Source organism: Myodes glareolus, chromosome 23 (genome assembly GCF_982192425.1).
Source record: "Myodes glareolus chromosome 23, mMyoGla1.1, whole genome shotgun sequence".
Taxonomy (NCBI): domain Eukaryota; kingdom Metazoa; phylum Chordata; class Mammalia; order Rodentia; family Cricetidae; genus Myodes; species Myodes glareolus.
In genome coordinates, this window is record NC_142048.1 from 57,458,212 (window position 1) to 57,483,330 (window position 25,119).

General features: G+C 51.4%; 1 protein-coding gene across 1 annotated transcript in view; it reads left to right on the forward strand.

The window, feature by feature from the left end:
- The window catches only part of Col4a1 (collagen type IV alpha 1 chain), a 116,458-nt gene that overhangs the window by 87,349 nt on the left and 3,990 nt on the right, over positions 1 to 25,119 (forward strand). The window contains exons 25-50 of the mRNA XM_087900741.1: positions 761 to 952; positions 1,448 to 1,616; positions 3,898 to 3,990; positions 4,071 to 4,175; positions 4,788 to 4,885; positions 5,677 to 5,827; positions 6,020 to 6,133; positions 6,929 to 7,096; positions 7,227 to 7,316; positions 8,067 to 8,219; positions 8,368 to 8,466; positions 8,563 to 8,652; positions 9,294 to 9,433; positions 9,825 to 9,951; positions 10,041 to 10,121; positions 10,591 to 10,689; positions 12,622 to 12,672; positions 13,761 to 13,946; positions 14,708 to 14,841; positions 16,658 to 16,730; positions 17,590 to 17,661; positions 18,250 to 18,378; positions 19,340 to 19,438; positions 20,262 to 20,474; positions 21,306 to 21,483; positions 24,587 to 24,701. Coding sequence (XP_087756867.1) covers positions 761 to 952; positions 1,448 to 1,616; positions 3,898 to 3,990; positions 4,071 to 4,175; positions 4,788 to 4,885; positions 5,677 to 5,827; positions 6,020 to 6,133; positions 6,929 to 7,096; positions 7,227 to 7,316; positions 8,067 to 8,219; positions 8,368 to 8,466; positions 8,563 to 8,652; positions 9,294 to 9,433; positions 9,825 to 9,951; positions 10,041 to 10,121; positions 10,591 to 10,689; positions 12,622 to 12,672; positions 13,761 to 13,946; positions 14,708 to 14,841; positions 16,658 to 16,730; positions 17,590 to 17,661; positions 18,250 to 18,378; positions 19,340 to 19,438; positions 20,262 to 20,474; positions 21,306 to 21,483; positions 24,587 to 24,701 — 3,219 coding nt within the window. The remainder of the gene's footprint in view (positions 1 to 760; positions 953 to 1,447; positions 1,617 to 3,897; positions 3,991 to 4,070; positions 4,176 to 4,787; positions 4,886 to 5,676; positions 5,828 to 6,019; positions 6,134 to 6,928; positions 7,097 to 7,226; positions 7,317 to 8,066; positions 8,220 to 8,367; positions 8,467 to 8,562; positions 8,653 to 9,293; positions 9,434 to 9,824; positions 9,952 to 10,040; positions 10,122 to 10,590; positions 10,690 to 12,621; positions 12,673 to 13,760; positions 13,947 to 14,707; positions 14,842 to 16,657; positions 16,731 to 17,589; positions 17,662 to 18,249; positions 18,379 to 19,339; positions 19,439 to 20,261; positions 20,475 to 21,305; positions 21,484 to 24,586; positions 24,702 to 25,119) is intronic.

Sequence of the window (25,119 nt, forward strand, 5' to 3'; positions counted from 1 at the left end):
GTCTTTGTAGGTTCAACATCCTGGAGCTAAAAATATTCTGTGTATCTCTTGGGGAAAATTCAAATAGCTTCCCCAAATCCTGATTAAAGAGCAGGTCCTGGGCTCCTTTGCCTGGGTTTCCCAGTCACCCGTACCCTGGAAGCCCTTATCTGTTACAGACTGTAGGGTGTGTAAATGCAAAAACTCTCAAGCTGTTTAAACCACCTCCTCATTCAGATGCCGCGTTTTTGTTTTTTTTTTTTTTAGGAGTCACGCATGCGCAGTGCTTGCCTCCTCATTCAGACATGCATCTTAAGAGTCACACATGCGCAGTGCTTCCCTCCTCATTCAGACACGCATCTTAGGAGTCACACATGTGCAGTGCTTGCCTCCTCATTCAGACACACGTCTTAAGAGTCACGCATGTGCAGTGCTTGCCTCCTCATTCAGACACATGTTTTAAGAGTCAATCACACATGCGCAGTGTTCCAACAGTTGCCAAGGTAGTTAGGGAAAAGAAAGTTACTCAAGGGTTTCTCAAAGTTGGGCTCAGTGTTGTTGCTGTCCTGTCCCTTTTGGTCCATGTGGACTGACTAATAAAGTAAGGAATTTTAAGAGAGCTGCGGATGCTGAGGCTTTGTCATGGCGCTGCTGACTAGTTTCTACAGGACATCTAAAGATGTGGTGTTCCCAGAGGGTGGCTCCTCAGCTCCAAGTCTGACTGACTGCTAACACCTCCCACAGTCGCTTCCTGGTGACCCGAGGTGGCTTGTTTTTACAGGGTCCACAAGGTGCACCAGGGCTCATGGGCCAGCCTGGAGCTAAGGGAGAGCCTGGAGAGATATTTTTTGACATGCGACTCAAAGGTGACAAAGGAGACCCAGGTTTTCCAGGACAACCAGGCATGCCAGGAAGAGCGGGGACCCCTGGAAGAGATGGCCACCCAGGACTTCCTGGACCCAAAGGCTCCCCGGTAGGTCCCTTTCCAGACTCGGGGCACGTGTTTTACAAACGGGGATCCGCGAAGAGCAGAGAGATGAGTCATAGCTATGGCGCCTCCCTCAGATGGCGTAAACTGACTTCTCGGCCCCTGAGCCAACATAAGTCAATGAATGTAGGGGTTAGTGGTGTAGCCTTGTATAATAGGTTACAGATGCCTGCGTCTCTTTGATGTTCTAGAGAACAGGAGAGTTTTCCTCTCTTGTAGCCTCCATGGGAAATAATTCTAAAGCTAACAGTGCGCCTATTGTTGTTTGAAGTATGGGATTCTAGACCTCTGGCTGTGACGACAGCTTGGGGAGAAGAGTATTGGGGTCGTTCTTACCTCCCAGCTGACCTGGTGGTGCGTGTCATAGTAAACAGAGCCAGCTGACAAGACTCTTGTCCTGTCCTGCTGTGGATGACACAGGAATAGGTGCAGAAATCAGGGTTGTGCTTTGACAATCTTTCCTGCCTTTTGTCTTCTCAGGGTTTGGTAGGATTGAAAGGAGAACGAGGTCCCCCTGGAGGAGTTGGCTTTCCCGGTAGTCGTGGTGACATTGGCCCCCCTGGGCCCCCAGGAATCGGTTCCATTGGTCCCATTGGTGAAAAAGGAAATGCAGGCTTTCCTGGAAACCCAGGGTCCCCAGGCCTTCCAGGTGAGACTTCGGGACCTGAAGGGGAAGCTTCAAGGTCATAGAAACTGTCTAGGGGTCAGAGATGCAGGGTGCACACTGGTTCACTTCTTCCCGGACTAGAGGAGTTCTTCAGTGTTCCGTCCTTCATTTTTCCTTGTGTCAGATGGGCCAGTTCTTGCACAGAAACCACAGATCAGCTAAAGTCAGCCTCTCAGGTGACTTTAAAAAACATGAGGCCTTGGTTCTGTTTTTTTTTTTAAATCCATTTTCTGATCCTTTTGGCTACTGTGTTTTCTAAGCAGTATATATAATCTTCAATTTCCATTGATGTTCAGGTGTCCACATTGCCATTTAATTGTCATTGACTTAGGTCACATGCTCACTCTCTTTTGAGTGGTTTATGTGCCAAACCCTAGGTGGAGTGTTGATAAGCATTGGGAAAGAGACCCAGCCCCTGCCCTGCTGTGCCCTCCAGCAGGGTCTACTGTAAAATCTACAGCAATGGTAACATGTGGCTCCCTATGTAATCAGCACTCAGAATGACTGGGGGTCGTTGAATTGGGGGGTGCTGCACCCCTTTGCCGTCTGTACGTGGGCATTTGAAAATTTATTTGCTTAATGTGATTTCGCACTGACCTGAATGAACCTCTCGTTCCTGAGACAATCCAGTCTCGGATGATGAGGCCAGAAGTGACTTGCCACAAAGGAGGAAGAAAGTGTGTGTACTGGTAAGTTCTGAAGGCTAATGGAGGACTTGGGGTGATTACAAACCGCGTTAAGGAGCCCCATGGACAGAATGTCCGGCTGGAGCTCTTCAAGCACGGTGGCGCCTCCGTCCGTCCTCACAGCTCTTGGTGATGGTTTCCCTAGCCGTGACCGTAGCCCAGACTTTATCAAGCCCTGTCCTCATTAGGGACATTGTTTTCTCCCGGGATACAGGCAGTTGTTCCGTGATGAAGTCCAAGGGTGGTGCCCCGAGGAGCCTTTGCCACCACTGTCATTAGTGCAGCCAGTGTGACTCCATTACTAACCGTGCTTTGTGAGTGGAGGACCTTGAGTGTCTCTCTTACTTCACCGACTTAGAACGACCCCAGCGAGCCAGGGAAGGGGAACTTTGCTCACTTCCCCTCATGGTTCTGAATTCAAAATCGACAAGGTGAGAATTCCCGCAGCCTCCTCAACCTGCAGGAGCCATGGAAGGAGTTCAGTCATATTTGAGAAATCGGCAGTGTAGTTCCTCGTAGATCCAGGCACCACAGGGAAGAAGGGTCTCAAAGGAGGTGTTTCTGGTTTTACTGACCAGCTGTCCGCATTCTGGAGAGTTTGTCCCTTGGGTTCTTGTTCTTGCCCTCCAGACCCTGTCAGCCTCCAGATCAGAAAGTTGACCTTTGATCTGCAGGACTGTGTTTATGTGGTGATCCCACATGGCTGGATCCCAGGGGTTCGGGACCGCAGATGTGTGTTGGGGTTAGTCGGTTCTCACGGCCTGTAATGAAAGGCCAGCCGGCCCTTCCCGGAGGGTCCCCTTTATCTGGAACGCGAATGCTGTGCTCAGGAGTTCCTGTGCACACTTTGGGGAGCCCTCATTCTTTCTGAACAGCTGTGCCCTGATCTCCCGTGGCTCTCTGACTGGGAAGTGGAGATCTCTGTGTTACCCCAGGGCAGTCGGAACCGTGATACTGCCCCAGTGGGATAAGACACACTCGCTTGCTTGCCCGGCATGTTTGAGTGAGCAGGTGCACGTTCCGGCTCGGATGGAAAGCAGCTGAGAACTCTTTGGTCTGATGGGTTGAAAATAGTGTTGGGTTTTTTTTTTGTTTTGTTTTGTTTTATTCCTTGGGTTTTTATTTATTTATTTATTTGAAACAAGCTAACCAAGAAATGACCCAGGGCCACCTTACTTTTTGTTATGGGAGATTTTCCAACTCTCTGTGGCTTGAATGTGAAACTCCTAAGGAATCCAGAGTCAAATAAACATTTCGGTCATTTTGGGGACACACATCTTGAGTTGCTCTGGGAGAGATTCTAGACATGCAGGGGAGAAGTAAGAAATCTAGGGGCTTTTCTTTGCAGGAGTTCTGGGTGCCTTGGAGGATGGGGAGTGTTGGCCACAGCCTGTGTGTCCTGAGAGCAGGGTCTCATTTGGGGAGTGGTGGCCACAGTCTGTATGTCTGAGAAGATGCAGGATCTCATCTCGGGAGTGGCGGCTCCTTTGCTGTGTACTGCATGCCAGCGCCCATGCTGTCTTCAGAGAGGCTGAGGTATGACAATTCACATACATGACTCTATTTTATTCCCACAGGTCCAAAGGGTGAAGCAGGAAAGGTTGTCCCACTCCCTGGCCCCCCTGGAGCTGCAGGCCTTCCAGGATCCCCTGGGTTCCCAGGGCCACAAGGTACTGTTGAAGTCTAGCTTGCCCGGACCGCAGGGCTCCCTGAAGCATTTCTCATGCTGACCCCACTTTCCTCGCCACAGGTGACCGAGGCTTCCCAGGAACCCCAGGACGGCCAGGCATCCCGGGAGAGAAGGGTGCTGTGGGCCAGCCAGGGATTGGATTTCCCGGGCCTCCAGGCCCCAAAGGTAAACCTCTGATGGGTCTAGCGTGGGGCTGTGACTCCGTCCAGAATACCAAATGGGGACCAGTCATTGAGTGATGGGCCTGTGGTAAGGGTCTTGGTATCCCCTTCATGTGGATCTACGAGGAAGGGAAGGCGATGGCAGGGTCCCTCCATATTTTCTGGTCACTCAATGTTCTTACCACCTCAGGCAACTGACTGATGGACACGGCATTATCTCACATAGAGGGTTTTCCTCACGACTGTGACAGAACTCTTGACAGAAGCAGCTTATGGAGGGAGGGGTCTACTTTGTCTGGCAGCTGAAGGGGCATCATGGCGGGCAAGGCCTGGCACATTGCGTTGTAGTCAGGGAGCAGAGAGAGGTGATGCCGAGACTCTCGGTTCCTATTCTCCTTTTCATTCAGTCAGCGACCCCAGCTCATGCGATGCCCCTGCATCCATGGTGGGTCTTCCCACCTCACCTAGCACAGCCCAGAGACCCCTTTACAGACATACCAAGAGGTTTGTCTGCCAGGTGAATCTCGACTCAGGCAGTTTGACAGTTACCGAGACAAGTCAAGAGTGGTGGGAGAGCCCTCACGTCTGTAACGGTTTCCATCACTCTTCCAAACAGGTGTTGACGGCTTGCCTGGAGACATAGGGCAGCCTGGGAGTCCAGGCCGCCCTGGATTTAATGGCTTACCTGGCAACCCAGGACCACAAGGCCAAAAGGTGGGTACTGACTTTCCTGGGCTGCCTGGTCCTCATGCTTGTTCATCAGCATATGGTACGTGGGTTATTAAACTTGTGGGATGTTTTTCTTTTTTAATGACACAGTCTACAAGAGGCAGAAGGGAAACATTTGTTTCAGCTTTGGGGCCATTTCTTGCCTGTGTGTTGGGTCCCAGCGTGAAATGTGTCTCTCGCTGTGATTGTCATATAAGAGCTGTTTGAGAGCCACTATCAGAGAAGAAAAAAGTCACTTGGGAGGGTGACACATAGGATATCCCAAGAATTCAAGGCTGCTGCTGTGTGGGCCACCCTGCTGGGCGTTCCGGGCTTGACACCAACAGAGCTCCCTCCAATAGTGACAACTGGGAACACATCCTCTCTTTGCCCTGTGTGCCCTGGGCAGATATGCTGCTGGCCCAACCTTGTGCTGTGTAATTTAGCAGTTTCCCAGGCCTCCGGTGTCCTTCTGCACCTCCCTAGACTGGACAGAGGCCCTTGGCTGACTGCTGGTCATAGCTTTCCTAGTGTGGTTGGAGGAAACAGGGAAACTGCTGGAGGGCACGAAGTGAGAGAAAGGGCTCAGGGCTCTGGTGAACCACTGCCCACCATGGAGTCAGCCAGGTTCTGCCCTCACTCTCTCGGGAGAGAGCAAGTGTTAACAGGTCACGGTATTCCCGTCGTCCAGAGCCTGCTTCCAGCAGACTCTCATATCTAGGCAGCTGAGCCAGGACAGCCTGGAAAGAAATGCTAACGCTGATGGTCGACTTGCTTCTGGTGTCTTGGGTTTCCAGGGAGAACCTGGCATTGGGCTACCAGGACTCAAAGGGCAGCCAGGCCTGCCAGGCATTCCTGGTACACCTGGAGAGAAGGGCAACATCGGGGGACCCGGCGTCCCTGGAGAGCAAGGATTGATCGGCCCCCCTGGACTCCAGGGGATCAGAGGTAATGCTTTAGCCTGTGTCAGGGTACCTGTGTCCCCTTGTGTCCCCAGAGCGTCTATCATGTGCTCAGTCCACGTCAACAGGGTGGGTGGGAGACACTGTGAGGGTTTGTGGCTGTGTTGGTTGTACCGATGGGTGGCATGTGGAGTGGAGCACATTCTAGCCTCCAACTTGTTCCCTTCCTTCCCGACAGGTGACCCAGGGCCTCCTGGAGTTCAAGGCCCTGCAGGTCCACCAGGGGTTCCAGGAATAGGACCACCCGGAGCCATGGGCCCTCCCGGAGGGCAGGGACCTCCAGGGTCATCAGGTGATGTGACTGTCCCTTCCTCAGAGCCTATGAACTGGGGGTGAGAAGGGAGGTTAGCAAATAAAGGGGGAGGGGTTCATTCTAGTTTGTAAAAATGGTTTTGATTATTTGTTTAACTCAAGCATTAGAGATTCCTGTTGTTTCTTTTTTTAAAAAAAATATTTATTTATTATGTATACAATATTCTGTCTGTCTGTATGCCTGAAGGCCAGAAGAGGGCACCAGACCTCATTACAGATGGTTGTGAGTCACCATGTGGTTGCTGGGAATTGAACTCAGGACCTTTGGAAGAGCAGGCAATGCTCTTACCCTCTGAACTGTCTCTCCAGCCCCGATTCCTGTCGTTTCTTTCCCTGGAGTCTGGTTAATGTGCCAAAGAAATCTGTTAACATATTCAGAAGTATTTAAGATTTTATTTACCATAACGACTTCCTGTTATCTTCATTAGAAGCTTTACCAAATTGCTGATAATTTAAACCAATTCTTTGTCTAGTGGCCTTCGTTCTTACATCAGTAATCCTAGAATTATGCTAGTACTGGGGAAATGGCAAAATAGTGAAAACTAGCCTATGTTGGCTGGGGCTAGTGGACTTTACAGAGGTACCGATGATCTACAGTGGCAGAAAGGGAAGAGTTTTCTCTTACGAGATGACTTCCCATTGTCCTGGCTCTGAGCACTGGGCATCATTCAGGCCCCTGGTGCTGGCATGCTCACATGCTGTCCTCAGGAAGTACTCACCACGATAATGCCCGTTCTGGAACATTCAATAAGTTGCTCAATTTATCCAACCTCAGGTCCACCTGGAGTCAAAGGAGAGAAGGGTTTCCCTGGATTCCCAGGACTGGATATGCCTGGCCCCAAAGGAGATAAAGGCTCTCAAGGACTTCCTGGCCTCACGGGACAGTCAGGGCTCCCTGGCCTCCCTGGACAGCAGGGGACTCCTGGATTACCAGGATTCCCAGGTAAGCATCTGAACTCTGCCTGGATTGCTCGCGAGGGAATGTGGCTTACTTCCTCCTTTCCAGACTCCTGGGCCTTTACCATCTGTGGGCCGCGTAGTGACACGTTCTTAACTTTTCCTTTCGACCATAGGTTCTAAAGGCGAAATGGGCGTCATGGGAACCCCAGGGCAACCAGGCTCACCAGGACCAGCAGGCACCCCAGGGTTGCCTGGAGAGAAAGGTAGGAGGGCCAACAGCTTGCAAAGCAGGCCGAGTCGTACCGCCTTCTGCCTTTATTTCTCGAGAATCCTGGGAAGTTCCTGTACTAAGATAGATGACATTTAGTTTTAAGAAGTAGATGTAAGAAATGCAGAGGGTCTCTCAAGGGGCTGGAAGACACTCCTCTCTGAGCGGAGAGTGTGGGCATGCAGTGCTGGCTGTGCCTGCCTAGCTGATATGCAGAAGACGGGAATGACTGAGTTTCTCTCCTCAAGGAACTGTGGACTCTTCCAGTCCCACAAGGATGCAAGTCTTGAGTGCCCCAGAACCATGTCACTAGAGCCCACTTCGTGGGCAAGCCCAGCTTTACATTTCTTGTTCTCTGAAATTGATCAAAAAAAATTTTTTATTTTTTTCTAAAGAGAAGAAGAAGCTGACTGTAAATGTAAGACATGATGAAAGGGAAGTTGATGTCAGGATGCGGAAGCTTTCTACTGTATAGTTTGTCTATAATGGGGGGCGCTTGGGAGTGACGGGATAAGGAAGCAGGAAAGAAGACGCTTCAGAAGGAGGGAAAGGGGGTTCATCCAGACGATGTGTGTTGGAGTCACGAGCTGATAATGAAGTTCTGAAGGTAGCTTTGTCTCTGCCCAGAGTTGCAGTCTCCCCTGTGGGTCAGACTCAGTTTCTAGTTCTTTCCCAACCTTGCAGGCTCTGGCTGGAAGGAGCTAGGCCTGGATCTCACCGGGTGCTTGCTCTCTTTCCTCCCCAGGGGACCATGGCCTTCCAGGCTCTTCAGGACCTAGGGGAGACCCTGGCTTCAAAGGCGATAAAGGGGATGTTGGGCTTCCTGGCATGCCAGGATCTATGGACCACGTGGACATGGGCAGTATGAAGGGACAGAAAGGAGACCAAGGAGAGAAAGGTGAGCAGGGAAGAGAGGCCTCGGCGACAGAGGTGGCAGATGGGCCTCACGGGGAAACGGGTTTCTGCACAAACCCCAGGTCACCCGCTCTTCTGCGACCGTTGCTCCGAAGCAGATGTGGGAATTCACGTTTTTCTGTGACACACAGGACAAATTGGACCCACTGGTGATAAAGGTTCCCGAGGAGATCCTGGAACGCCAGGAGTGCCTGGGAAGGACGGGCAGGCGGGACATCCTGGACAACCAGGTAGGTGTGGACAGTATGGCCAGAGCCACCGTCAAGAAACCCGCCTCCCTGTACTTCCCACAGATGCTGAACTGTGGGATTTTCCTCTCATTCTAGGACCTAAAGGTGACCCAGGTCTTAGTGGAACACCAGGAGTCCCTGGTCTCCCTGGACCCAAAGGATCAGTTGGAGGAATGGGCATGCCAGGTAACCTAGATATGGAGTCCAAGGCTCCGTAACATACACAGTGAGCACATGGTGGTTGGTGGGCTGTCTGCAGACTGGCACTACCCACTGGGAAGAGGGAGGGCCTGGGAGCCACGTCTCTAGCGTACAGTCTGCTGTCTAGGATGGGGCTTTTGGCCGACATTGAGCACTGCTGCCGGTGAATAAGTAACGAGCTGCCCATGGACAAGTAGTTGGGGAGGTGGTTCCCAGTGAGCCTAGGAAGTGACAGCCAAGACTGGAGACCTGCCTTCCTGACTCCTCCCAAGTCTATTAGCTCCATAGGTGTCTTAACACCATAGGTTGCTGGTTATCCCTGTGTCTTCATGCCATAAACCCACACATGGTGTGTGAAACTCTCCCCACTGCCTCTCAGCCCTGAGCTGTTGTTATCATAAAGGTTTTTTTTTTTTTTCAATTGCTGGTAAACTTGTGTTTTCGCTCTCTCTTTATACAACGATGGTCTTTGAAAGGCGGAGGGAACACTTCCCAGGGTGGCCTGATGTGGCTTGCCCGAGGACCCCAGCCGTGCCGTTGGCACAGCAATGAGCACAGTGATTTGTGTTCTGTGACTGTTCGGTGTTAGCGGTAGCACGTTCAAATTTGCTTGTCTGTATCACTAGGTTTACCCGGACAGAAAGGTGTGCCCGGCATCCCCGGCCAACAGGGCGTCCCTGGCTCACCTGGAGAGAAAGGAGCCAAAGGAGAGAAAGGACAGTCGGGTCAACCTGGCATTGGGATTCCCGGGCGGCCCGGTGACAAGGTAATCATTTTCCCTCATGCGAACATCTCCCATCACTGTGGGAATGTTCCTGACGTACATCCATGGGTGTACACCCCTTCCAGCTAACTCAAAGTCATCTCCTGCTTCCACTCCTTGCCTTTCCTCCCCAGGGAACGATCTAGAAGCTCTTTGAGAGGTGAGGGTGGCTTCATATCCCAGGGAAGAGGAAGAGGGGTGGTTGGCTGAGGAACTTGGCAAAGGAAAAAGAGACAGTGTCAGCTCTGCCTCTTCTCAGATGAGATGCGGGCTTCGTCTCTTTTCTGGAAAGCCTAGCAGATGGAATTCTGCAATGTGACATTCATTGCATCAAAATCCGTTACCTATCGTGTGCTTCAAGACTTGGAGCTCACATCCTGCTTCTTCCTCACAGGGAGACCAGGGACTCGCGGGTTTCCCAGGCAGCCCTGGCGAGAAGGGAGAGAAAGGCAGCGCTGGAACCCCAGGGATGCCAGGGTCCCCAGGCCCAAGGGGGTCTCCAGGCAGCATCGGCCATCCAGGTAGTGGAGCTGGGAGTCCTCAGGGCAGTGGCTCACAAAAGAGGGAAGCGCAGGAGCACACAACGTTTGCACTTTCATTTTCTCTTTAGGAAGCCCAGGCCTGCCTGGAGAGAAGGGAGACAAAGGCCTCCCAGGATTGGATGGTGTTCCTGGTGTCAAAGGAGAAGCAGGTAGGGACTCTTTGCTGACACTTGGGTGGGCAGAGGAGGAGCACCTGGGCTTGATGGGGGTCAGGGGGTGTATGTAGTCTGATCCTCGTGGGATCATCCTTCTTTGTGAACCAGGCCCTAGGATGCTGTTTCAGGTCTGGGGTCAGCTGGTCCTATTCATCCCCTTTCAGATCCACAGACTGCATCTGTAGGGTGGTTGTGGTTTGGGGGAGGTCAGGAACTAGGGCTAGCATCTCCAAGCTGTTTCTATAGCAACATGGGCATTTCAGCCATTTCCCTCTCTCTCTGTGAGCACTGGGTGTGGTCTATGCTGTTTCCAGCTGCCGAGAGGGTCCTGTGGGAGGGTCTCAGAACTGGTTTCAGGGATGTGCGTGCAGGGAACAGTTCTTTACGATGTCTGAAAGCGGCCACGTCCCAGGAGCTATAGTGCAGGGAAGGTCCGTGAGTGATTGTGTCTTTTCTCCCCAAGGTCTCCCTGGGACTCCTGGTCCTACAGGTCCAGCTGGCCAGAAGGGAGAGCCTGGCAGCGATGGCATCCCCGGGTCAGCAGGAGAGAAGGGCGAGCCAGGTAGGTCCTGTTCCTGCTTCCCATTTGGAGCCTGCACGCCTTGTTGAGTGAACACAGAGACACCTGTGCCGTGTTCCCTTCAGCTCCTAAAACACAAACGTGGATGGACACGAGGGATGGGACTGGATCGGGCCCGGGATAAACATTTCCTCTCTTCAGGGTGGGTCCAGGAGACATGGATGCAGCACTTGCAGGGAGAAATGACACCTTTGCTGTTTGACTTGTGTTCGCTATGATAAAACGGAAAAGAAAATCCCTCTGTCCCACGTTTTCCTCAGTTTGGAAAAGGATCCTAGTCTCCCAAGGTCTAGGGGTCTTGGGGTTACTGTCGCTTCCTGCAGCTGCTCCTTTTACTGGGAGAAGAGCTGTAACTTGGCAGGACCACCCGTTTCTAGTGACAGTGACAGTTTGAAACATTTAACCCTGAGTCAAGCCGGACAGGAGTAGGGCAGCTGGGTTCCTTGCTGTTATGGCTGCCCTTTCTCCGGTTCCTTTTCTCACTTTCTATAAAGACGATTTATAAGACGCCTTTTCTACTTCCTCCTCCATCTGAATCTCCCCTATGCCCGTAGTTAGCGAGTAGCTGGCTCTGCTCCCCGCTGCCCAGCTCTGCATGTCTCCCTCCTCCTTTGAGAGCATTGGAGAGCTGGGGTGTCGTCTGATGAGAGCTCATCTGTGTGTCTTTGCTGTAGCCATGCTACCCATGACTGCTTGGGGGGTTTTATTCTGGCCAAGTCAAACTCAAGAGCTGGAGTCTGTCCATGCTTCCCCCGCCCCCAATCTTTGGCTTTAAGCCCCAGTGATTGGCAGCAGCCGGTGTGCTGGTGCTTCAGCTCCTCAGGGTGTTGGGACCCTCCGCCCCTCAGTAGCTAGTGGCACAACTGTCAGGCCTAGAGTGCCTGGGACCCTTGGGTCCTACAGCATGACAGGTTCCTGGAATTCTAGCAACCAGGCCTGCCGTTTATCATATGAAGGCTTTTCAACTGTTGTTTTCTGTGCTGCTTCTGCTCTGTCTTTCCCGCCCTGGCCGTTCTCGGAATCTCTCCGGCCGCTCTCTGGTCTCTGCTGCCACAGGCTCCTCTTGTGTTCTCAGCTCAGTCCATTCTGTGGATGGTAAAGATCAAAGGTGTGCAACCTGGCACAGATGAACAAGACCAGGCTAGACAAAGAGGAAGCCTCTTGTTGAACACCAGGGGGCAGCAGGCTAGAGAAAGGAGCCAAGGGCCTGCTTGAAAGGGGAGGAGGGCGTGTCAAGGGTGTTTGCACCAATCACAGGCCTTCCCTTCTTCTGGACCACCAGTTGGGAGGTACTTCTTCTGTGACCTGGGTGAAGATGGCTCCACGGTTATTTAGAATTCCGTGGGTCTACACTTGCTATGTTCTGAGACTTGTTCAGGCCGTCTGGATCCACTGGAGTGTCCCAGACAGCAATGGGTCCAGGCCGCCGGGCTGCATTGAGGGCAGTCCACTGGTTCCAGAAATAAGTCTGCTTGACTGACCATTCCCTGCTTGAGGCTGCTCAGGCCTTACAAGGGTAGGGTCTGCACAATGGCTTCCTGTTTCCCCCGAGTCCTCACAGAAAGCATAAAAACGGTGTTTACAATGAAGACTCAAACTCTCAGTTCTAGCAGCAATCAGCAGGACCTAGTAGCATCTCTCAGGCCTCGCTGTGTTCGCCTTCCACCCCAGTGCCCCAGGGAGAGGGGAGCCCTCTGACCTCCCTTGACAGAAACAAGCAGCCATTAGTACAGATCACTGCTGCTCAACACTTTAGTGATCCGAGCAGGAAGGTCCTTAGGGACTGCGCCTGCTAAGTCTCCAGTCCCACTGCAGGGGCCTGCAAGTGTCTGTGGCTTCAGTAGCAGGGCCATTGCCTTTCGCTGTCTCTGCAGCTGAGTAAAAGGCATGTCGTTCTCTTTCTTCTTCCTGTAGGCCTTCCCGGAAGAGGCTTCCCAGGATTCCCAGGGAACAAAGGAGACAAAGGTAACCCTCAGCTTCACACCTTCCTGTCTGCTGGTGCCACCATTGCAGGGGAACAAGGGCTACTGTCCGTGGGACTCCATGTCCCTCTTAGCAAGGCGTGGCTAATGGGTGACCTGTGATTGCACCATCTAATTTGTGGTTGACATATATGGTACATGCCAAATACCTTTTGATATTCTATTATTGCTTAAGTTTTGAGTAACGTGTAAACATGGGTTCCCATCCCTGGCAGACTCTTAGTTTCTTGGTTTTTTTTTAAGTAATTAGCTAATTAGTTAAGTGTGCGTGGCTGAGTATGTGAGATTGTAACCTACCATGGGAGGGGGTTGTGAGCTGCCATGGGGGTGCTGGGAACTGAACCTGGGTTTTCTGCAAGGGCAGTAACTGCTAAGCCGTCTATCCAGCCCTTATTTTCTTATTTTTGAAAATGGTTTTTTTTTTTTGTGTGTGAGAGGTAATGTTATTGTCTAATAGACCACACATGTTTAAAGTCCATCATTCTTTAAATTTTGACTCATGTATGCACCCATGGAAGCAATGCATTCTGGGTAGTGTCACATCTGCTACCCCACAGCTGCTCTGCTGCTTCTGATCTCCCATCCTGCACCCCGACCCCCAAGACACCCCCGAGCAAACCTCCATCTCCATGTAGGAGCCGCGAAGGACCTGTATCTCCTCTAAGCTCATGCGGACGCAATTGGACGGTCTGCGCTGTCCAGTTTCATAGCCTGACTTCTTTCCACAGCACATCCCGTGATTTAAATCAGTCATCCACTCTTGACTGCTGAGCAGTGTTCCACTGAGTTAGCTTTGTCTGTGTCTCAGAACGAGCAAGCCCTTGGCTTAGGTAGTGCAGTTGCTTGAAGACGCCAAAGCACATGTAAGCTACCTCTGTTGTAGGACTCTTCTTTTAGAATAAAGAGCGGCTGGCTGCTTTTTCTCAGCCAGGGCACAGAAGAAAGCTAGCACTGGAGGAGCTTCCCGAGGGCAGGAAGTGTTTCATCCCTGGCCGTCAGTGTGTGTAGCATTGCTCTGTGGTCTGTGTTCCTCTGGTCACCACCATCTCCCTCCCTCCCCTCCCCCTGCAGGTTCCAAGGGTGAAGTGGGCTTCCCTGGCTTAGCTGGGAGTCCAGGAATTCCTGGAGCCAAAGGAGAGCAAGGATTCATGGGTCCTCCGGGCCCTCAAGGACAACCCGGTTTACCTGGCACTCCTGGTCATCCCGTGGAGGGGCCCAAAGGAGACCGAGGACCTCAGGGTCAACCCGGCCTGCCAGGTAAGGGCTTCTCAGCCGACCGGGGCTCAGGTTATCAGCTCCACACCTGTCTTCATGTTTTCCTTCCTGTTAAGGCATTTAGTTAGTGAGCTGCACTGCAGGAAAAGGAAATGACCAAGAAAACTGCAGCGTGGGTGACATTTGGGCTCTTGCTTTAATCACTGCCGCACTCTGATCCTTCCACCTGAGCTCTCCTGCCGTGGTGGTGTAGGGTCTCAGACATTGTGGCTTCGGGTACTTCAGAAGCCAACACCAGGGCATTTACGTGAATACTCTGCAGTGTCCGTCCCCCAGGCTTTGTAACCGTGTGGCTTTATTATTTAATTATTTCAGTGGCACCGGGATGGAGCAGAGACTTTGTATGCTAGGCAAATACTTTACTGCGAGCTCCATTCCCTGGACCTTCATCATCATCATCATCATCATCGTTTTGAGGCAGGGTCTCATTAGGTTGTCCACGCTGGTCTTGAACTTACTCTGCAGCCCAGTACACTTGAACTTGGTCTTCTTCTGCTTCAGTTTCTGGAATAACTGGGATGACAGACCTGGGCCACTACTGCCACAGACAGACCATTTGGATGTGGAGTCTGGTGTTTCTTTGAGCATTCTTCCTTGATTTCTTAGAGGCCTATCTTGCTCTCCAAGGCCATGGGGCTAAGGTTGCAGACCACTGATCACAGTACTGACTGTACCATAGCACAGTGACACAGTCCAGGTCCCTACCCACCCTCCTTAACTCCACCTTTTGTCCTTCACATTAGGGCATCCGGGACCTATGGGGCCTCCAGGGTTCCCCGGACTCAATGGGCCGAAAGGTGACAAGGGAAATCCAGGTTGGCCAGGAGCTCCGGGTGTTCCAGGCCCTAAGGGAGACCCAGGATTCCAAGGCATGCCGGTGAGTGGTTGAGTGTAGAAGTGGTTTTCATGCTGGAAACTATTACAACATGATTTTTACAACCTACTTTTTTGGAGCCATTAAGAAGGAAAAGCTGTCCTGCTGCAGAGTAGAGTTCAGCGCCCAGCTTTGCAGCCTGTTTACAGATCCAGTGCAAGTAGGCAGTGGCCTGGGAAAGGGCCGTTCTGGGCAGCTGCAGTTGTCTTCTGGGGTTGGCAGTGGAACAGGTGTGTTGTAGATGATGCCATGGTCACTCTGCAGGGCACGTAGCTCATGAGCCGTGTGTGTGTGTGTGTGTGTGTGTGTGTGTGTGTGTGTGTGTGTGTGTGTGCTGAGGTGTTAATTTAGCTTTGGTTTCCTGTAGTACTAGCAGAACCCTACTCTTAGATAAAGTAATTGTTTCTGGTTAAATCCTTGGCTTACCCACCACATGGCAGAGGTTCAGGTTGGATTCTTGGTTTAGCCACCACCATGTCCGAGAGTGGTTCTTATGCTAAATCAAACAGATGTGTTAGCAGAGATTCACCCTCTGTCCCTGTTTCTGCCTCCATTTCTTCTGCTCTCTGCTTCTCTCTGTCCCTGTCTCTCTCCTCTTCTTCCTCTCCAATGCACTTTGAAAGAGAATGTGAGTCAGGGAGCTGGGAGATGGCAGAGCTGCAGGAGGCCTTTGCTGAGGTGGAGCAGCACTCAGGGTTTCATTGGACGTCTACCCGGGTTGTCACTCATCAGTAGCAGAGGAGACACTGGGCGCTGATTCAAGGGCAGACACAGAGCAAGTGAGCTTGCTGTAGAGTCAGAGCAAGTGATGCTGCGATTCTTCTGGGGTTTGCTTCTGGGTAGATCTGGGGATCAAGCCCATGGTCCTGTGGAAATAGTCTACTGCTGCTTTTAACTTCTGAGACTTCAAGTTGTGAGCGCTGGGAATAATTACACAAACTGGCTCCACGGAGTAGTGGTGGTTCTTACTCACTCCCTGCCCTCCATACCCCCTGTACATCCCCACGGTACATGGGAGGGCGGGGGGTATTCGTGAGTCTATTTTCATCTCATTATATATTTCAATTTCTCAGTGATCCAAGCACAGGCAGTTTTCCAGTTATTCATGCAGCCTTGATTTCATTCATCAGTCACCTTCCCTGCTCCCGGTGACAGTCACTGTCTCTCTGTATACACGCTGTATAAATAAGTGTGTATATTCATGTATGTATGTTTTACACATGCTGATTATGGTACTTTTCAAATTAGGGTAAGCAAAACTATATAAGAAATTATTTTTTTTTGGTATGGCTGTGCATGCTAGGCCATATCTCTAGAGAAAGAAACAACTCCATTGAAATATCAAAGAGATGGGCTAATATTCTTGAGTATAAATTATCATATTACATATACTTAAGTACAGTTATATTACAAAGGAAACTTGTCCTTCTTTAGTATTTTTAAATTTTTTCATAACTAAAATTATAATTCACATGAGACAAGAAGCTGATTCCAAAGAGCCATCACTACTCTTTGATGACCAGGGGAAGTTTCCAGAAGGGTGCTGTGGACCTGACAGCACTGGATTTGTCTCCATGGCAACTGTCCATGGTGTTCTGGCTGTATTCATGGCCTCAAGCTGGTGGGTGGCGACAGTGGCCGCAAACCCGAATGAACTTACCGTGTTTATGAACTATTACAACATCCTCTCACATTGCATCATTTAAGGAATTGTTCGGCCCCATCAGTTCACAAACCCCTGTGCAGAGTATGGAAGGGAACTGGCCATAGGTGTCCTGAGCCATCTTCATCCAGCTCACATTTTCTTTATGATCTATAGGGCATTGGCGGCTCTCCAGGGATCACAGGCTCAAAGGGAGATATGGGACCACCAGGAGTTCCAGGATTCCAAGGTAAGATGCTGAAGTCCAAGCCCAGCAGCCTTGCTGCCGTGGGCCTGCCGTTCCAAAGGCCTCCTGAGCACACATGCTCCAACACTCTGGTGCCAACATGGCCGCAGCAAGAGATAATGCTATCTTCAAGTTAAAAAGGCCGCAGATTTCCCTGTTTTTGAGGCCAGGTCCTACTGACCATTACTGACTGGCCTTAAGCGTCTGACGAACCTCATGCCTCAGCCCCCAGTGCTGGGGTTCCAGCTCTGCACTACTGCTGACAGCTAACACTGGCCTTTCTGTGCGGCATGGACGGCCGGCTACAGGCCTTCTGATTTTCTTAATTAAGAACCAGTGGATCACATATGCCCCAGGCATTTGAGTCTCAACAAAAAATCGTGACTTTGAGCTATTCGTTAGTTTATCAGTGTGGTCGGCAAACATGTCCTGGGCGCTAGCCGCTCCCACACACCATGGTTACTGCGGAGTCAGACTCACCTGAGGGCTGAATCAAAGGAGCGCTCACTCTGCAGTGTCTGTGGTCTGTCAGACAGATTGTGACCACAGATGCCATCTGCCCCTGCCCTGATTGGTGCCGTCGTATGGTGGCTGCTGATCACACGGGGGCTTCTGGCTCTAGCAGAAGTTTCCTGAGATTCTGCAGCTGAAAGAATAGCATGCTTTCTTCCTTGTCTTCACTGTGTGTGTATGTGCATATGATGGATGTGTCTGTGTGCACAGGTGGGGATGCAAAGGTGTGTATATTTGTGTGTGTGTGTGTGTGTGTACCTGCATATGTATACACGCCTGCATGTGCGTCCCCATATTCTTGTATATGGTTGAAAGCTCCATGCAAAGACAATGTCTTCTTCCCATCCAGGTCAAAAAGGTCTTCCTGGCCTCCAGGGAGTGAAAGGAGACCAGGGGGATCAAGGCATACCCGGCCCTAAAGGTAGGTCAATTTTTAATGCACCAGGCTTTATCAATGATCTGGGGAGAGAGAGCAGAAGCGACCAAACACACAGGATTGCAGGGGTTGACTTTTCAGATGTCAAAGGAGAGGAAGGTGGTGATAAAAATTCTTGCGGACAGCTGTTGGGGTTTTTAGCATCAGCCTGTCTTGATAGTGGAACTGTTCAGTGTGACTCTAGAGTCCAGGGGAGAGGAGGGGGGTAGCCGAACCACCGCGTGCTGGGGACTCGGTGTGTTGTGTTGGCTTTGACATCAGGCTGACACCAGCCACTAAAGAGTTGGGAGAGAACAAAATCCCCCTTCTGCTGCTCACCTTACTGACTCTGGATGGCTTGTGCTATGCCCATGGTGTCAGGAGAGGGCAGGGCAGTGTCAGGAGAGGGCAGTGCGGCAGCTGTTGGTCTCCAGCATGGAGTAGCGGCTGGGGTTGAGAGCTCAGGGTTTTCGGCTTAAACAAGAGAAATGTAACCCATATTAAAGGGGTGTTTGGTGATGGTACAGTGGCTGCCGAAGCCGCTTTTGATCACCCTGTTGGCAGTGAAGCTGATCCTCCGCCTGTCGTTCACAGGTCTCCAAGGTCCCCCAGGCCCCCCAGGTCCGTATGGTGTCATCAAAGGAGATCCAGGGCTCCCCGGTCCAGAGGGTCCCCCTGGTCTAAAAGGACTCCAAGGACCACCAGGTCCAAAAGGACAGCAAGGTGAGACCTCGGGCTGTGTAGCCATCCGGGTTTGTGAAAACCAGAGGCTTATAACCCAGTTAGAAACATCCAGAACCTCGCCTGGCAGGGCAGCAGGCAGGGTGGAGCAGCAGGCTCCTGTGGACTATGGGATTGCTGCTCTCAGAGCAACTGGGGAATGTCTGTGAGTGGAGACCTTGTGGTTCCTTCCCCGTGGTTCCCAGTCCACTGTCCCCCGGGTGCTTGCTCTTATTGGCCATTCCTGTTTCAGGAGTTGGTGGGTAAAGGGCAGGCAGAAAGCAGAGGGGTTGAAGGCAGCGTCCAGGAAAAGTTAAACTTCAAGCTGCTTGTGAGTTAACTGCACACGTGAAAACAGAAAACTGTTACATCAGCCTTCTGTGGCCTGAACACTGACTCCAGAGTGGAGGTTCTCAGCCTTCCTAACACTGCGACCCTTTAATACAGTTCCTTGTGTTGTGGTGGCCCCAGACCACAAAATTACTTTGTTGCTACTTCATAACTGTTTTGTTACTGCTATGAATCGTAATGCGATTCATATCTGATATCTGATATGCGACCTTGTGGGGGGTCGCGGCCCACAAGTTGAGAACCACTGCTCTAGAGCATGGTAAGAAGAGAGGTTAGGACGGCCCCTCTCTCTGTCTCTTTGCTTGGCCCTTTCCAGGTCTGGCTGCCACATAACAGTCTCAGGAAGCCTGGGGGAGCTCAGGGGACAGATTGAGAGACAGGATTTGGGCTATATTCCCCACGTGCAGTCTGCCAGTGGAGACTCCAGAAGGGGGCGCCCTAGGCTCTGCAGGAAGCAGCTGGGTCCACCGGGCCCTGATGTACTGCCAGGATCCATTGGCCAATCAGCCACACCCTCTCACCAGAGGTCCAGGCCCTGTCCTTGCTTCCAAAAGATGAAAAATAACTTTTAAGAAGGGAAGATCACAAAATTCTTCTCCTCTTCCTCCTACAGGTGTGACAGGCTCAGTGGGCTTGCCTGGACCCCCAGGTGTCCCTGGGTTTGATGGTGCCCCTGGCCAGAAAGGAGAGACTGGCCCCTTTGGACCACCCGGTAGGTCTTTATAGCAGAAACAATAGATCCAGGCCCTAGAAACCTCAGAAGGAAATTAAAATAGTACTGACAGGCTATAAGGAAGCTCACGTCTTGGAGGAAATAGGCTCATGGGGGGTGGGGGGAGTGAAGGCTTGTTTTCTGCATAGGGACAGGGAGCAGTTGAGGTACAGTGTGCTCTCCAAAGCAGCCAAAGATGAGGGGGTCCTTGTGGCTTGCTAACAGCGTGGTACTTTACAGTTACAAAAATTCTGTTTAGCCACAGCTAGTAGAAAATAGAACTGAAAAATAATAATGTCAGAGTTTTTCTCAAGGTCACGGGTACAGGAAAAGCTTCATAGGCCTTCGTGGGAAGCAGGGATTAGATGACTACCCCACAATGGTGTGATACTGGGACCAAGGTGTCCCTGAGCTAAGGGCACAGCCCTGCAGACCTGGGGTGGCATGCGGTTTGGCTTGAGGCTTTTTCATACACGGGCTTTCAGATGGGCAGAGCTGTGTGAATGATTCTGTAGTGACCCCCACTTCGAGGAGCCCAGGACTCCTTATGAACGGGGTTAGAGCGTAGGGTACTTCACAAACCCGGTGAAGGGTTTGTCTCTTGTGCCACACACTGGGCTCAGAAAGCTGTGCCACAGTGGAATGTGGAGGAGGAAGGAAGGCTCCCAGGAGGAAGCCTGTGTGTATTTAGATTCACTCTTCCCTTAGCATCTGTGTCAAGTCAGACTTCCTTTATGTGGACAGCAGCAGTTCTTTGGAGACGGGTTCTGGGGACTTTGGAGGAGACTGAATGGTATCTAAGCCATTGGTTTGTCTTCTACAGGTCCGAGAGGGTTTCCTGGTCCACCGGGCCCTGATGGGCTGCCAGGATCCATGGGTCCCCCAGGCACCCCATCTGTGGACCACGGCTTCCTTGTGACCAGGCATAGTCAGACAACAGATGATCCACTGTGTCCTCCAGGGACCAAAATTCTCTACCATGGGTACTCTCTGCTCTATGTGCAGGGCAACGAGCGGGCCCACGGGCAGGACTTGGGTAAGATGCAGTTCTTTCTCTGTGTGATATGTGGTGGGTTCTCAGGTAGATACAGGGATGTCCTGGTCTCCACCACAGGGTGGTGGGCTCCTGAGGAGGGCTGGCCTATCTCCCTTCACCTGCACACAGTGATCCCTGAGTTCAGCCGCTTTTGTTTGTCTTTTGAGAAGCCCTGGGATATGAGGCTGAGTCCTTGGAAATATTTAAGTGGATAAATCTTCAGCTCTCACTTCTAGTTACTAAGGACAGTCAAGGTTCCTATCGTGGCATACTTAGACGTTTGCAACATTCTTAAAACAAGGCTGCCGTGCACCGGCTGCTCTTCTAGAAATGCGCCGTGTTATTCTGATGGAGGCTGTCTGCGCCTTCTGCATTGCAGTCCCCTGCCCCTAGTTGTTTTTGCCTCATCAGGAAGCCGTGTACCTGCCCATGTCTTCATCTGCTCCGGGGACCCTCCACCGAGTTACACCCTAGTGTTGTGTACTTAATGATGTAATTGAATTAAGTTAGAACCACAGTGGCTGTGAGACCCACAAGGACAGCCCATCCCATAGCCGCTCAGCGTTCCTCTGGAGCAGACTTTTTTCCTCTGTTGGCAAACTGAGTGTGTTTCCTTTCTCCAAACACGTCTGCATTGCTCGTCAGAGTTTCCTTTTGACCCGATCCGTTGAAATCTCACCTGCCGCTCATTCACCATCATCCTCGCCTACTCTGTCTGCTTCCCTCCTTCGGACGAGAGTGTCGAGTGTCGATTTCCACCCCATGGTGCTGTCGGTGGAACGGGAAGATGAGACCCCAGGCTCTGACTTCCCTCTTTTCTCCCCGGTGCAGGCACGGCGGGCAGCTGTCTGCGTAAGTTCAGCACGATGCCCTTCCTCTTCTGCAACATCAATAATGTCTGCAACTTCGCCTCCAGAAACGACTACTCCTATTGGCTGTCCACGCCAGAGCCCATGCCCATGTCCATGGCGCCCATCTCCGGGGACAACATCCGGCCCTTCATTAGCAGGTGAGCTCACGTTTCCAAAGGCACACGTGAAATCAAATAGCACCAGCTGTCCATCCTTGGCCTTGAATTTACAGAGATCTGCCTGCGTCTGCCTTCTAGTGCTGAGATTAAAGGCATGCAGCACCATGCTCTTTTTAAACAAGGGCTGTGTGTGTGTGTGTGTGTGTGTGTGTGTGTGCACGTCTGTGTGTCTGTGTGGGTATATATGCACATGAGTGCAGACGTCCTTTTAGCCAGAGGCATCAGATGCCCCTGGAGCTGGAGTTGCAGGTGGTTGTGATTCACCTGATGTGGGTGCTGGGAACCTCTCCCAGGCCCTTGGTGTGTTCTCGGCCACAGTAAACCATCTCTCCAATGCCCAAATGCCTTTCTTTTTTAAAAGATGAACCGTGACCCGGTGGATGGGTGCACACTGATTGCCTTTCATTCACCCACGCATCCACTTCTTGCCCGTCAGCGGTTATCTGGGTTGACTGTTCTGACTAAGGGCGCTCCCAGTGTAGGTGTTTACACCTAACTGCTTGCCTTTAGTCCTCTTGCTGCATCTAGAATTGGAATTTCTGAGTCAGATGCCGATTCTATTTTTAAGTGTTTAAGAAACTTCCTGTTTCTCCACAGCGGCTATGCCCTTGACATTCTGACATTCCCACCAATCGTGCACAAGGGTTCTCGCCCCTCCCTCCACATCCTCACCAAAGCTTGTCAATTTCTGTTGTGTTTTTTGTAGTAGCCCAGTGGTTGTGAAGGGAAACCTACGGAGCTGTCGTACTGAATATATAATATATACCCCATCTGCTTATGTAGTATCTGTACATAAAAACTATACAGATTTATGTCACTCAAAAATTTATGCATAATCCCCAGCATCACGGAATTAATTATGCAATAATAAATAGCCGTTTCACGCTCCCTCTTATTCTGCCAAAGTTTGCCCCCTTGAGGTAGTATCACACCCACTGAGAGTGCATATGTCTCTAGCTGAGTGCTTCCTAAATTAAGCTTGTCCCCGCTGACATCTGGAGTGTTCTCAGTTCAAGAGCTCGCCTGGTGGGGAGGAGGACAAGAAGTTATATGAGCGAGAAGTACGAGCTGCTCTATTTTTGCCACTTTCATCAAATTGAAAGTCGACTGCGCAGCTGCACAGAGAACTGACAGAAACATGGAAGTGGACAAGCCCGGCTGGCCAAGGGTCTACTTTATTGGCGACAGAAAGAAGGAGAAGTCGGGAGTTTTCCTGAGGGGTTTATGAGAGAGCTCCAGGCGTTTCCAGGTCCCCTTTGGAGACAGGTCTCAGTGTGCAGCCCAGGCTGGCCTTGAACTTGAGGTCTTCAGGCCTCAGCCTCTCGGGCCTGGATCCCCACAGTAGACAGCCTGGCAGGTCAGCTTTCCCAGAGGGCCCTGGGAGCCACAGCTGCTCTGTGGTTGACACCGAAGTCCCTCAGCACCGCCGATTTTACTTTTATCGTTTGGAACTATCAGAAAATTCACTTTATTGCTCTTAGGCTGGAAAATGTTATTTGTTACACTCCAAGAGTACATAGAGAACACGATACTCCACACACATGTGTGATCTGTGTGCAGACTCCTACTCAGACTGTGCTAAAGGACCAAGAACGAAAATTAACTTTTTATGTGGTTTTCTTTTTAGCTTTCCTTGGAAAACAGGTAGAATATGGTTTTCATTTATGTTTCTTGACTACTTTTGGAACGGCATCCATGCTGGTCTTGATTTGGTTGCCAATGTCGGCTCCGGGGAAGTGTGTATCTGTGGACGTGTGTCCTCACATCTGCTTCTGTGAGCACACCTGGAATGCTGATTTGTTTCAGTGCCCCAGAACTTGACACTCCAGGGCTCTTTATGTCCCTACAGCTTGAGGGGCCCTCCAGGTCTCCTCCCAGCCAGGTCTGACCCCTTCCTGTAATGACGTGGCCCTCTTCTCCCAGGGCCAAGAATTACTTTGATGGTTTCCAGCCATGTCTCAGGACTTCCAGCTTCATTCTTTCCCACAGGAAGGTCCCCAACACCAGCAATTTTAGAAACACCGATACAAATCTTTGCTTTTGAGTTTTGAGCCAAAAACGTGACGGCTGCTGTCCTTATCCTATTGACCACAATTTCTCAGAAGTTTCTCTGACTTTCTTCAGACAGGGGTGGCTCTAAAGCCACGGTTTGATCACCAGAGTGGAAGGACCAACAGTTAAGAGTGAGGGAAACCGCAGGTGGCCTGGGCTGTGACACTAACGGTGGCCAAGTTTCTTCATAAATACAGGGGACAAGGCCACTGACAGCATGCCAAATCTTTGACAACCTCCGGGAGGGTAGGGATGCCTCTATTTGGCCATCTGAAGTCCCTCAGCACTGTGGCAGCCTAGGGAGGAGGGCGCTGCTACAAGCTGCCCTATTTCCCATGCCTGATAGGCAGAAGGCAGCAGATGGCCTAGGTGATTTCAGTTTCAGTGGCTGGTGTTTAATGGGATCTCTTAATTCATCTACATTTGTGTGAATAAAGTAGAAAGCATAGAACGTGTGTGCACACGCGCGCACATACACACACACCACACAGAAAACGGATGACTAATCCAGCCGCCCGCCCACTCCCCGTCCATCTGTATGCAGAGCTTGCTGTAATTATTCACGCGTTTGTACTCATTTAGCAGCGTGGCTAACACTCTCTTCATTCTGTGACTGGAATGTCATTATTTCGCTGCTGCTGTTGGTGTTTTTTAAATGCTGCACTCCCCCACCATCCGGTGCTCCCTTACTTGGGCGAGCTTTAGAACACTGGGTGCCCTGACCATTTTCATTTGCACCGGGGTACAGCCTAGCACAGGAGGATCCTCATCTTGAGGAGGGGCCTCTGCCTACTTTTAGGACCTGGCCTTCCCATCTTTTCCTCTTATAGAATAGGTGGTTAAAAAGCAACTGTTTTTGAATTGAATGTTTTAGGACAGAGACGGGCTTCTACAACCAACAAGGAGGCCCCAAACTGGAGTCTCACCCTTGGCCACATCTTTCACTTAGAGTTGAGCCAGGGGGTGAAGGGGGTGAGGGTGGGCATCCCCAGGTCCCATCCACGCTGAATGCCTGCTCGCTCCCTTCCAGATGTGCAGTGTGCGAAGCACCCGCCATGGTGATGGCGGTACACAGTCAAACCATCCAGATCCCGCAGTGCCCCAACGGTTGGTCCTCGCTGTGGATCGGCTACTCCTTCGTCATGGTGAGTGTCTGGAGGCTTCATTTTCTCAGAAGGGCTCCCATTAACACCTGTTGTCTCCCCGGTGGCCTCCAAGTTTCCTAGACTGTCCCTCGTTGAGCACAACTTGGAGCCTGACTTGTTGCCTGCTCCTGGGGTCCACAGTGTCTCCAGGGCTCCCTGCTCCTCTATGGGGGCGGTTGCTGCCTGCCATGAGCAGGGAGCTACCGTAGGCCACAAGCTGTGGCAGAACCGAAGCCTTGCTAACACTCTGAAGCTTGTGAGCAGAGAAACTGAGAGGGGAGGAAACATGGGTGTGGCCTGAGAGCTCAGGCTGCTTCAGCCAAGGCAGTGGCCAGGAAGGTGATCTTCCTAGGGTAATTCCCAGGGTGCACTCTGGGTGTGAGGTTCACACCGCTATCCTCCCAGGTTAATACCCAGA